Here is a 12,977-nt window from a genome sequence, read left to right as displayed (position 1 = left end):
GAGAGAAAGGCTTCACTCTGAGGGCTGAAATTGAGAAGAAATCAATACAAAGAAGATAAATGTTTCTTCAAGAGCTGCAGAGGTATTAACCCTCTCTCCAACTTACTTTCTTTTTGCTTCAAATCATTTTACCATGTGAGAAACTGCTGGAAGGACTGGGATATGACGGGTCTATCTGCTTATCTCCATGTTTGGGGTTAGAAAGAAAGTGTATTTTAGGAAAAAAAAGAAAAAAAAAAAAAAGAAAGAGAAGTGGAAGTTCCTACAAAGCTTCCAGAATTTAATTCTTTCTTTTCACACTTGCGCACCTGGGTGCAGCCAACGACTCGGGCTGCATCAGGAGCCCACAGAAAGGACCGGGGGAGTCGCGGGGTGTGAGCCTCACGGGGGGGGCGGGGGGGGAAGGTGGGGCTCGCCCTGCCCAAGGCCCCTCACATCACACCCACCCCACCTAGGTCACACCCCACCGCGGACCCCCCCCCCCCCCCCGCCCCATCACTGCCAGGAAGGGGGAAGCCCAGGAAAAACTAAATAAATAAACCACTTTGGGGGCGTGCGGGGGGAGTGGGGGTACCTAAGCAGTTTTCAGGAAGATCCTTTCAGCCGCAGATGAGGCGGAGGGCACGACAACATAGCCCCCCCCCGAGCCCGCTGTGCTTCAGAGCTGCCTCAGAGGGGCTGCCAGCAGGAGGGGCGCGGGGCGGGGGGGGGGGGCTGCGCGCGGCCCCGCGGGGGCGCCGGCAGGGCGACAGCGCCCCTGGCGGCCGGCCGGGGGCACGGCGGAGGCGGCGGGAGCCGGAGCCCCGCGCGGGCGCTGCAAGTTCCCCCGGGCCGGGGGCGCTCCCCGGGGGGGACACGACGGGACGGGGGGGACACGGGGTCCGACCGCGGGGCGCGGCGAGGGACCACCGTTATACGCGGCCCCTGTATTTCGGTGGGGGGCGAGGAGCGATGCATAGATACAAGCCATGGGGTGCGAAGGGGGGGGGGGGAGCACGGTGGGCGCTGGGTGCTCCCCGCCCGCGTAACCCCTCTCCCACGTACGTGGGGTGGGGGGGGGGGGTGTTGCACAGAGCCAGCCCCGGGTGCAGAGCGGGCGCGCAGCCCCGCGCCCCCCCCCCCCCGCCCTGCCAAGGTCAGCGTGCCGGCACGGCGAGACACCCACCGCGGACACGAGTGGGGTGGGGAGGGCAGAGCAGAGACCCGCGCCCAACTAAGTTTTTGGCGGAGGACGAGGGTTGCGACAAGGGATGGGAGCGGAGAGTCACGCTCCCTTTCGGGGCGGCGGTCCCGCAGCACAAAGGGAGCCCCCAAGCAGCCCCGCGAAAGAGGGGCACCGCAGAAGGACCCCCTCCGCCCGCCCCACGCCGTCGGGGGCTGCAATGCACCGGAGAGAGGGTGTACGGCGCCGGGAGCGCGGAGCCCAGCGCACGCACCGCGCACGGCCCCACTCGCGGGCAGCGCTTCCCGCAGCCGGGAGGGTGCTGCGGAGCCGGGGGAAAGCCAACGTCGGGGCCACCCGGGCAAAGGGGCCCCCGCGGTCCCTGGCGCATCCTCCGCACTCGCGGCGTGCCCCGCCGGCACCCCACGGGGGTCGCGGACACGTGTGGCGAAGGCACCGGGAACCCTCCCAACCGCCTTGCTCACTCACCGGGGAAGCACACCACATCATGGAGCACGGAGCTGGTGATTTTCAAGAAAAAGATCCACCAACACGGTTGCAGTAGCCTCCGCATGTCCAAAGCCGCACATCGAAAGGGGAGAGGGGCTAAAATAATTAACGCACGGGGGGGGTAAAAAAAAAAAGGGGGGGGGGGAAGCAAACTTGTTGAAAATAAGTTTCTCCCCGCACCCCTCTTCCTGCGGGAGAAAGCGGGGGGCTCCTCCTCGCCTCCTCAACGGGGGGGGGGGGGGGGGGGCAAAAAAAAAAAATCCCACAGCCGTGGGGCAGGGGGAGGACAGAGACGGCGCGCCGGCGCGGCGCGGGGACCCCCCGCGCGGCACGGCACGGCGCGGCGCGGCACGGGGCGCGGGGCGGCGCGGCTCAGGCGGGCAGCGGCGGCGGGGAGCGCGGCATGCCGCGGACGGGGCGCTTAGAGCCGCCTCCGCGCACGGGCGGGCGGACGGCGGTCAGCCGGGGCCCCGGCGCGCTCCATCCTGCCGTACAGGAAGTGGCGGGCGAAGCCCGGATCCTGGCGGAGACTTTAAAGCGGGGCGAGGGAGAGGGAGAGGAGGGAGCGCGGCGCGGCGGCGAGGCGAGGCGAAGCGGCGGCGCGCCGGGCGCCCCGGCGGCGCGCCCCCGCCGCCCTTAAAGCGGCCGCGGCGGTGGGGCGGGAGCGCGCGCCCGCGCGCCGCGGAGGTGGGGGGGGGACGACGGACCCCGCTCGTTGTGCACGCGCCCTGCACCGCTGCCCTGCGCCCCACCGCGCCCCGCGTACTCTCCGCGCCCGGCGTACTCTCCGCGGAGAGGCGGCGCCCGCCCCTTTGCCTGCGGAGTGTATGTTGTTGGGGGGGGGGGACGACGACACACGACACACGCTGCCGGCAGCGGCGGGTGTGGGAGAAAGTGTGTAATTGAGCCGAGGTAATTTGCCGTTTGTAATTTCGCATTTTGCGCTCTTATCCAAGCGGTATCTGTTTGAAGTTACTTGTGTCGTTTTGCCGCCCTCCGTGCATGCTGCAGGGGGTCGGGGCTTGGTGTTGGGTGTCCGTGTCCCCCCCAGTCGTGTGCATCATTCTGTGTATTACCTGGGGTGTCTGCCCCCCCCCCCCGAAATCATATAGTTCTCCTCTGTCCCCTTCAGCGCTGTGTATCACACTGCGTATTGCCAGAGGTCCCCCACAAAATCATACAGCTTAATGCTGTGCTGGGTATTGCCAGAAATGCTCACCACAGCCATACAGCTTTTTTCCTCCCCCAGTACTGTGCATCATTCTGGGTATTGCTAGAGGTCCCCCACAAAATCGTACAGCTTTTTTGCCCCCCAATACCACACTGGGTATTGCCAGAGCCCCCCTCTGCCCCCCCCCCAAATCGCATAGGTTTTTTCTCCCCAAATAATATGCATCATTCTGGGTATTGTCAGAGGTCCCCCACAAAACTGCTGATTTTTCCCCCAGTATTGTGCATTATACTACATATTTCCAGAAAGCCCCCTCAAAATGAGATAGTTGACTGATATTTTTGCAGAGTCAGGTGAAGACTGTCCCAAGGCACTCTGCATCCAAATCTTGATCCACAGCCTCCCCCACCCCCCACCCCCACCCCCCCCGCAGCAGTTTCTGAGTGATTGATAACTTTGCACAGGAAACAGAAACAGAAAATGGTGTGAATTCAGGATGAAGGGATGGTTGCTTGTACTTGGCATTTCCTGGCGGTGCTGTGGTCTGCTGAAGCTTAAATTTCATTCAGGAGTAGTTTTTGTCTGTTTCTTTAGTAATTATTTCCATTACAGGGATTCTGTTTCAGAAGGTAAAGGGTTTGGCAGGGGTTTATCAGTGCATGCTGTGCTGGGGTCTGGCTCTGTCATTTGCTGTGACCATCTTGTCTTTGCTTACCTGCAAACCTTCCACATCTGTGGTGTTTCCAGAGGAGAGGAGATGGGTGGCAGGAGGAGGAAGAGAGTAGGAAAATTCAGAAGTCATATTTATTCAGTGGAATGGCAGTGATTTTCTCTCCCCCTGCCTCAGCTTAGGGATCACTAGAGCAGAGCCCTCAGGGCTTGGGTACTTACCACTGCTGCACTCTGACTTTTCTGGAACAGGCTGTGGCTTTGTGTCCATCCAGGTTTACCCCACACAGCACAGGGTGCCAAATCAGTGGATTACACTGCAGCCAAAGGGCCCCTAATTAGGAGGCATTCATAGGCTTTCCTTTGACTTTCTCTCCACATCCCAGGTTGTGCCTGCCAAAAATTACAGTGGGAAGTTAAAAGTGCAGTCCTTACTGGGCGAAACTGTGTATCCCAATAGTGTTTTTACCAGTGTAAGGATTTAAGGACCTGATTAGATGTTCTCTGCCCTTGAGGGCACGACCCTTTGGGGCATGCAAAGAGTGGAGAAGGCGCTTGCATAAGGGTTTATCTAAAACAAAGCAAAAAATTTATAGGCCCTGAAGAAAGTTCTTATCCAACTTATTGTTCATTAAGTCATTTCCCAAAACAGGTGGGGTTTGGAGGTCAGTCTCAAGTCTCATAAAAACAAAGATAAAATTTTAAGAGCTAAATTTCCCTGAACTTTTCGTTCCTATGAAAACCAAAAAACAAATCCCCACCTGCCTTGACCTTTTGGATTCTGCAGTGACATCTGGGCTCAGTTACTTATTGGACTGCTCAAGAAAAACCTGCAATGTATTCCCCTTTCAGCAACTGATTCCTAACTTTACTGACCTAATGCAACAGATAGGTAGGCAGGTTCTCCTCCAGTATTGAGACTTACCTCTTCAAATGATGGCTCCCTGGCACCGTAAAAGGCAATCTTAAAGTGAGTTTGAACATGTCTAATTACATGAGAAAAGTTATTAAAAACTATTGCAATCTCACAAAAGAAGAATAAATGGATTTTTTTTCAAAGAGCAGTTTGCATCAGTGTTTTTCTCACTGATTCAAAATCCTTTGCAAAAGCTCTTAATTACACCATTTTATATTTAAAATACATTTTTATGTTAGTTTAGGGTTTCCTATCCTGGAAAATGACACATCTGAAACTGCCCCCATACCTTGGAATTGGAGGAATTCTACATTTTCCATCCTCGGAGCAAACATGCAAGTAAGATATAAAATACATAAGCAGAATACTGTCTCCTAAGGAGCACAAATTACTTCAGACCTCTATAAGCTGCTAAGGAAGATTTTAGAACAGCAGTGCTCCCATCAAAAACCAGAAGTGTTCAGGCTGGATATTCACAGTAGTCCCCTCAGGTCTGAACTTTTAAAAACAAATCTGTAAAACCCCAATGTCGGCACGGACGGCTTGGTTCAGCATGCTGTGGTACATGTACAATGACCCACTTTTCCTGGAGTGGCAAATCAATCATTGCATCGTCACACATCAGTTTAGGAGCTGTAGTGGCGGAAGTAGCTTTGTTTCACATTAGCAATTTGGGTGGGCAGAGAAATGGAAAGATACATGATGGAGATCCAGAGAACAAAATTAAACACGGTTAAATGAGAATCCATTTCCTGCAGTATCTCTTTGCCTGCGGCACGCTGTCTACCAACAATACACAGGTACAAATTGGCCTGGAGATGTATCTTGAACTATCCAAACAGAGAAAACTGCATTAGCAGCATGCTGCTCTGCCGGACCGGTGCCATGTGACTGGGGAGCGTGTACATTAGATAGGACTGCCGATTCTTTCCCAATGACTGAAGTACTGTGGGGTGATTAAAATAACTGCTACTGTAGGAAGAGATTGTAAAGGGACATGATATATAATACAGTGCAGTTAAACCAGATTGATGGGTGGTCTGCAAGTCTTGCAATATTTACATATTGAACATAGTGGGCGCTGTCAGGGTGAAAGGAATAGGATCAGCTTCTCTGGTTTGCATAGAACAGTGAATAAAAGAAAACTTTCATCTTTTTTTTTTCCTCCTGTTTGAACAGGTAATATTTTTATGCTGCCTTCACCAACATATGGGCATCACTCCTGGGAAAGAAATGAAAGTCTGTTAATTTATTTGATCAGACATGAGAAATAATAGAAAACTGAAACGAAGACTCATATTTGTCATATGTTTGAATTAGTGGAAAGCTGAAGAAAGCAGAAAAATATTGCAAGGAGTTCAAAGATGAGAGTGCTTATTGAATTAGAAAAATATTAATAGCATTAATCATTTCCAAAACAGGCTTCTTAACATCTATAATGACTATATAAAGGATTGGGGAAATAAAAATAAAAGAAAAAAATCGGATATAGAAAGTTACACTTTTTTGTGTTCAGAAAGGAAGGGATGAGTTTTCACTGATTTACATCCAGCCAGCCTCACTGGAGTGGTTAACCTGTGGGGAAAATACCAGGTGAGGATCTAGCCCTGAAAGAATAAATCAGCATGAAGTACTGAGAAGCAGCTACAGTTCAGATTATAAGTGATGTGAGGTATAAACTTCCAGGTTAATTCAGTAGCCCTAGTTCCTCTCTAGCTTTGCATAGAAAGGAAGAAAAGGATGCTGAACTTGGAGTTTCATAAATTATATTATGGCAGACTTACTTTCTCGTAGCCTCAGGACAGATGCATTCTTCTCAGAGTATGCTGTGAGGCTCTGGAAGTCTTAACCAGGCATCTGAGAACCTGCTGAGAAACAGAGGTGGAGGGCAAGCAAAGTAGCTGTGATAAAAAAAGAGGGCTTTATTTCAATATGATCATAGCAATGAGCTGTGTTGTTTGATTTATGAAGACATAAAAATAGATTAACCCAGAGAGGCAGGTAAAGCAAAATGTATGAAAAATGTTGATGGGTGATGCAAACTCTAGGTAAAGACATAGGCTGTAGGTCAGATATTACTGCAAGTATTCTTAGGCTGCACATCTGTAGCACTACCAGCATTATATGAATGAGGGCGGCTGAGCGCTTACTTGAGTGATACTCCAAGATGTCCTGGCTGGACAGTGTCCCACAGGGTTTTGCATGAGGTTCTTTTGGAAGACCAATACATTTATTTTCTTGTGGTCTATAAAAGGAACCTCCACCTTAGGGTACCCTTAGGCTAAATCATTCAGAACAGACACTTGGTCACATGCTGAAATACCTACTTGAAAGCTTCATCTTAATCTTGAAGCCATACAGCTCTTTTGTCTCCCGAAATGGCCTCAAAATGACTGCGTTCTGTAGAAGTGTGTGTTAGTAACCAGCGCGGTGGAAGGTCAGACTGATCAGCAATGAGTTTCTTTCTTTCAAAAGCAACTGTAGTTCAGAGTCCTGTGGTATGACCTTGCTAGGGCTGTAAGTGTGTGTTTAATTCACAAATCCTCTCTTGTTAAAAGAAAAGAAGAAAAAAATCTGTTATCAGTGTAGCAGTGAGCAGAGCAAGCATGTTAATGACTGGAGCTGAGGGATGAGCATGGAAGACCCAGCTTACTTGTCCTGCTTGTCTGTTACCATGTAAGTAGCTCACCAGGAATATTACTCTCTTTGCAGAATTTAAGGCAGAAACTAATGAGACAACAGACTTATGAACTTTCATTGTTGGTGAAAAAATTGTTTATAGGTTTCAATAATATTTGAGTTCAATGTGAGTCTTGGGAACATCAGTTGCAGAAAAGCAAAAATCCTTTTGAGTGGGAAGGCTCTATCCAGCCTCAGTGTTTTTAAGGCTATCATGCAGCTTGCCAGTGAGATAACTGCAACTGTCAGGTTTTTTCTACACAGTAAAGTTGACTCAAGGACAAGCAGGGTGTGCAGGCAGCATGAACTCAGGCTGAATATAAGCTGCTGTAAGGAACAGCATGGGTGTGGTGTGCTGGACCTAGACATATTATAGACACAGTTAATATGAGCAATCTTCTTGTCTCTGATAACCTCAACTTCCAGACCCCTTGTCTTCCAGAGGACTACAGAAAGCCAGTATCACAATGGGATATCTGCTGTTTTAAAGGCCTCATGCGTTACAACCAAAACATCAGACTCCATCTTTTCCCCTGTAAGTAAATCGGTGAGAACGAATAAATTTATTGAAGGTGGAATTTCTGCTGTTCCTTTCCCCTTCTTCCATTTCACTGCTGCTTTCTGTCAAAGGAGTTAGTGCAACATGCTCAGGCCTTCCTGCATGGATGTCAAAAAGATGTGTCAGAACCAGCTTGTGAAGGGTAAAGTCACAGGTGTGCAATGGTCCCAAGGGGGAGAGGCAATAATGGCTCTGTAACAAGACATGACCTTCTAATATAAACCCATTGCAAATGGTGTCCAAAAGCCAGGCCTCTGAAATTGCTCCACAATGAAAACCAATCAAGCAGACTGCAAAAAACACTTTCCTAGCCAATCCCAGAAGAGCACTTCAAGGAAAAAAAAATCTGTTCTATAAATGGTAGAACCAGTCTCCAAATCTGTTTAAGGAAAGAAGAGAAAGTTAAAGAGCAACATTTGCCAAACCCTTATTCTTTTGGAGATACACTCTTTCTGAGTGCAGGTATAAGATGATGTGCAAACTTGTACGTTCTGGCTACCTTTTTTAGTTGGTAATATCTTACAACATCTTGTACAGATGTGAATAATTACATTCCAGAATTAATGCAGCCCCTGGTGGGTGTGGGGTGGGAAGGCCTTGACAGAACCAAGAAAGAAATAAGATTTGTATGTTACAGGGACGAGTAGCTCTTTCTTACTTTATTTTGGGCCCCGTGTGTTGCAACAGAGAAATGCAGGTTGCAGATTGCAGCATAGTTCTGTCTTTGCCATTCCTTTCTGGTTTCACAGATCTGTGTTTCTGTTGTTGGGGTATTTTTTTCTTATAACATTATCAGTTACTCAGATATGGGCTTGTGTGAAGCACTCTGGATTTGAGTGTGGACAGGCAGTACATTAGCTAATATGATTCCATTAAAAAGGGATTCCATAGCCAGTGACCCAATTAAATGAAGAAGCGTTAATATTAATAAACCTTCCAAAGAAAGGGATAAAATCAGATACCCACAGTGACCCCACAGACATCAGTGCTAGTCAGATTAATACATACCCGTAAGCACTGGTGGAAATAGCTAAGCAACAACACCACATCTAGGCCTCTGAGATTTGGCAGTACAGCACACCCACAAAGTATCCTTTGTTTCCTCTAGTTTCTCTTTCCATTCCCTTACTCTCCAGCCAAAGATCAGCGTCATGAGCATGAGCTATTTGTCTGCAGTTTCTTGCTGGAGTTCATCCTGTCTCCTCTTGATGCCTGGTCTAAAAAGGGTTTCTTGGAAGCGTAAAGATGCTGCCCAAAAAGTTGAACAAGCAGTAATCCAAACCCCTGCCAGCTTACATCCCTAATGCAAGTGAAATGATTTTCATTCATCTTTTCAATTGTCATCAAATATAGATCCACTGTAGCTGAGCACAACTCCACTGACGTAAATGACTGGGCATTCACTTTCTTGGAACTACACCTACTTGGATCCAAGTCAAAGTTTTGCCAATGCAGGGAGGGATGTGACCAAATACCACAAAAATGCAGTTGTTACTTTCTACAGTGTTTTGCTACTTTGGAAGTGTTGCAAGACTGTGCCCTTATCTTTTCTACCCAGATTTCAGGTTCATGATGCATATCTTTGTGCCATCAAGGTCTGGTGGTTCCAATGCACTGTGCTCACAGCTACGGTATTGAAGGGTTTAAAACATTTTAGAATTTCAGCATCTGTTTTATGTTGATTTCAGGAGGAGAATGGGAGAAGAGGATGCCAAGTTCCAGAGAACAATAAACACTTCGGGCCAAATCCTCCCTTCGTCTATGCTGGTGTAAATCTAACGTCTCTTCATCCAGCTGACAGGTAGATTTGAGCCAGTATAATATAGGGCAGAGTCAAGCCCTTTAATTTGGAAGAACACAATTGCTTCCTCTGGCCCATGTCCAAGAAAATATATTTAAGATATACAATATATAGTAGAAGAAATTTTAATTAACAGGTTTTTATGGGAGTATTGGGTAAAAGCATTCCATTCCGGACTGAAAACGAGGTTTTCAGAACTGAGCCAAAAAGGGGAATGTTTATCATAAATGACCTAAAGAGGAGTACAATTAAAATGTGTTTAGAACCTTGAACTGTTCTGTTAATCAACATGAACTTATAATTCCAGGTTTTAAAATAACTAATGATGCCCAAATAGATTTTAGCATCTATTAAAGGTATCATCTTAAGACACATTGTTGGGGAAAAAGGAAACCGAGAATAAAGTTGTAAGACTAATTCATGGTAAAGAAATATGAGACTTCATAATTCTTCCCAAAGCATCACAGTTAGTAAAATATTACACTTTTTTTTCTACAGCAGAAACACAACAGAACAACATTATTCTCTAGCGGTCAACATTAATTGCAAACTGATGGCCACTTCTGAACATGGGAGTCTTCACTGGGCTACATTTAATTATGTTAACTGCCGACATGTCAGCCTGCCCAGCTCCGGCAGCCCTGCTAGTTGAGCCGCCATCAGTGGCATCGGCCAAAGCAGTCGTACCACACGGGGGAGTCTCTCTGCATGCACGGAAAAGTTCATGTTTCATAAATCACTCGCTTTGAAACCTGATTTCTCTGTACTGCAGCTTTGTCGGTTTGTCTGAGAGAAAACGTAAGATCTGCAACACTTGGCAGGGCAAAAAGCAAAGCCTAAACCATGATGCTTCTATAAATGAATTGCTTATGAGTGAGGGGGATAGGATTTTGTTGGTGGGGAAATAGGTGTCAAGCCCGATTCTCTTTATTAAACAATGTTTAAGCCACTAACTTGCCTGGTATTTCCATATAGAACACTAAGAAAAGTCCAAGAAATCTCAGCCATCAGGTAATAAAATACTGCAGATTTTATTTAATCATTTAGGAAAGCAGAGGATGGGGCATGTTCATTGCATGGCATGGCAACACCTTACCTCAGCACAGCAAAAATGGAACAACAGTACTGGAGCGGGATTCAGCAATTTCAGTATCACATTTTTCATTGTAATGTAGAGCATAGCCTTCTACCTATAGCTACAGGAATAATGGTCATGGTCCACCGTGTGGGCAGTCTCTGGGTACACCTGTCCTGGGATTTAACGAGCCTGGTATCTTGACAAAACACGCCTTTCGTGAAGTACAGGCCATGAGCAGTGGACATATGGCCTGAAAAACATGCAGCATATCTTGAGGGGTGAACCATCCTCATTCCCCAAGTCCATCTCAACACAGAGGACAGAGCAGTGATGAGGGTCCTGAACAATGCACAAAGGGAAGTGCTGACAAAGATCTCTCAAGATGGCACAGGTTTTCTAGCACTGCATCAGACCATCCTAAATGAGCTTTCTCCTGGATTTTTATACATCATTCTTACGACCTTACCATGCCACACAGGAGACTTACTTTGCCAGCTCATTGTTACGGGCTACTAATACAGACCGCTGCTAGTACAATATACTATTATCCAGCAAAACAACATGTACTGACAAACACTGTTTAGTGAGTATTGGCTACCAATCTGAGAAAGCCAGGGTCACTGCTGAACAATACCAAAAGAGGTCTCACTAGCTTCTTCTCCCTCCTCCATTGAATGAGCTGTTAATAGACAAGCTGTTATAGAGAAAAAGAACTAAATAGTTTACAAGCTTACATTTGAAGGCCTGTGAATTGCATTAGCTGAGCCAGCTGAAAGAGAGCCAAGGCAATCTCCCCACAATTGTAGAAAATGTGGCATTGAGGCATGTGGAGGCAAAGGAAGAATGACAGTGACCAGGTTTACAATATGCAAGGCTGGGATAATTACTGGTTTCTGTGGCATCAAATTTTTAGCTGAACTATGATAGGGAATAAGCATCCCCTTTAAATGCACAAGTGTGCGTGCGTGTTCATATTTTAAAACTTTCTCTCTTTTATGCAAATATTAATTTACAGTCTTAATAGAAACTCTTTGAAGCTGACACTTCATTTTTCCCCATTGGACCTTTCCCCCTCCTACCTCTCTTTCTCTACTGCACAGGCCACTCTCAGTATGAGCAATGACCGCAGTTCTTTTTTATTACTCGCTATTTTCTTTGGGCCTAGCAGTTATGAATAGGAATGTGAACTACTTCCAATTCAATTACCTGGACAATTATTTGGGATCAGTGGAACTGGAATGTGCAGCTGAAAAGTTTTTGGAACCCTCCGGTTACCAGCCAAGAGACCAACAGAGTTCTTTGTAAAATTTCTTTCTGTTCTTTATCAGAGACATAAAAGTTTTGAAAAGCAGCAGAACAAGAAAAATTAATAATAGAGAAACAGCAAAATTGAAAAGTAAAGAATGGAACCCTCAGATCATTCATTTTAAGAAGGAAAGATGAAGGAAAGGACAGTTAAAAACCAGTCACCACTGAACAATGATAATTCAAAATTTCTAACTTTGAGAAAAGTTCAGAAACTTTTAAGGGGTCTGATTTTCACACAAAATAATTGTTTTGGATCAAATATAATTTTTTAAAGTTTCAGGTTAAAGATTTCAACCTGCTTACAAGTTTCCATCTTGTCCTCCCTATTTTATACAGTCTTTGGTTAGAAAGAAGCCAGGTGACGTCTCTAAGCCATTGTTGCAATGACAGCAGTCTGAAATACTGCAGAGCTGAGGTAGCTGGTTTAACGCAGCCCTTCCTTACAAACAACCTGAGGAGATCAGGCAATTGCTGAGAGGATATTCAGCAAAGTATAGTGGTGGCTTTTGCCGTAACCTCCACTAATGGGTAGCTATCTTTGATCGCTCATTTACAGTCCAGTTAAACCAGACAGAAATCAGCCTGACAGGAAACACATTTTTGGCTTTTTAAAACCAGATTTCTTGGTACATTATTATATAAATTGTTCACAAACTGGACTAACCCGGGTCAGTGATCCAGATAACAGCTTTTCTAGTCAGACTTGAGCTTTGCCCGTTTGCCTATTACCTCCGGCACATCTTTACCACAGAGAAACCTTTCGGTCATGCTAACTTAGAGTACCAGCCATCTGTTGCTTACATCTGAAAGGAGAGCATTAGTCTATACTCAGAAATCCAACATCCCTCTACATGGGGTGAGAATTTCTGCCACTATTTTAAAGCCAATGGCAAAACTCATGTTGACTTCAGAAGGGACAGGCTGACTTGTTAGATGCTCTCTTTGGCTTCCAATCCTGCAGTCACAGTGTAGGTGAATCAGCTTCTGGAATTATATTCACCTGAGATCAGACCAAGTGGAGTTTATGCATTTTCAGGTCCTTGATTATGAAACTTTTTCAAGTACTTGCTGAGCAATATTGCCTTTAAAGGCTTCAGAGAAACCATCATGTCAAGGGCAGCTTG

General features: G+C 46.9%; 1 protein-coding gene and 1 long non-coding RNA gene across 3 annotated transcripts in view; one reads left to right on the top strand and one right to left on the bottom strand.

Moving 5' to 3' along the window:
* The window catches only part of PTPRG (protein tyrosine phosphatase receptor type G), a 414,402-nt gene extending 412,598 nt beyond the window's left edge, over positions 1 to 1,804 (bottom strand). For both annotated transcript variants that reach the window (XM_052776380.1, XM_052776379.1), the window contains exon 1: positions 1,652 to 1,804. In XM_052776380.1, the coding sequence (XP_052632340.1) occupies positions 1,652 to 1,736 (85 nt within the window). In that variant the 5' untranslated portion in view covers positions 1,737 to 1,804. The remainder of the gene's footprint in view (positions 1 to 1,651) is intronic.
* Positions 1,805 to 6,450: 4,646 nt separating this feature from the next.
* Positions 6,451 to 10,055, top strand: LOC128137444 (uncharacterized). The gene is made up of 4 exons (XR_008233694.1): positions 6,451 to 7,104; positions 7,550 to 7,642; positions 9,355 to 9,467; positions 9,966 to 10,055. It is a non-coding gene; the product is annotated as an uncharacterized LOC128137444 (long non-coding RNA).
* The last annotated feature ends 2,922 nt before the right edge of the window (positions 10,056 to 12,977 follow it).

Source organism: Harpia harpyja, chromosome Z (assembly GCF_026419915.1).
Source record: "Harpia harpyja isolate bHarHar1 chromosome Z, bHarHar1 primary haplotype, whole genome shotgun sequence".
NCBI classification, from domain to species: Eukaryota; Metazoa; Chordata; class Aves; order Accipitriformes; family Accipitridae; genus Harpia; species Harpia harpyja.
This window is presented reverse-complemented; position numbering and strand designations above follow the sequence as displayed.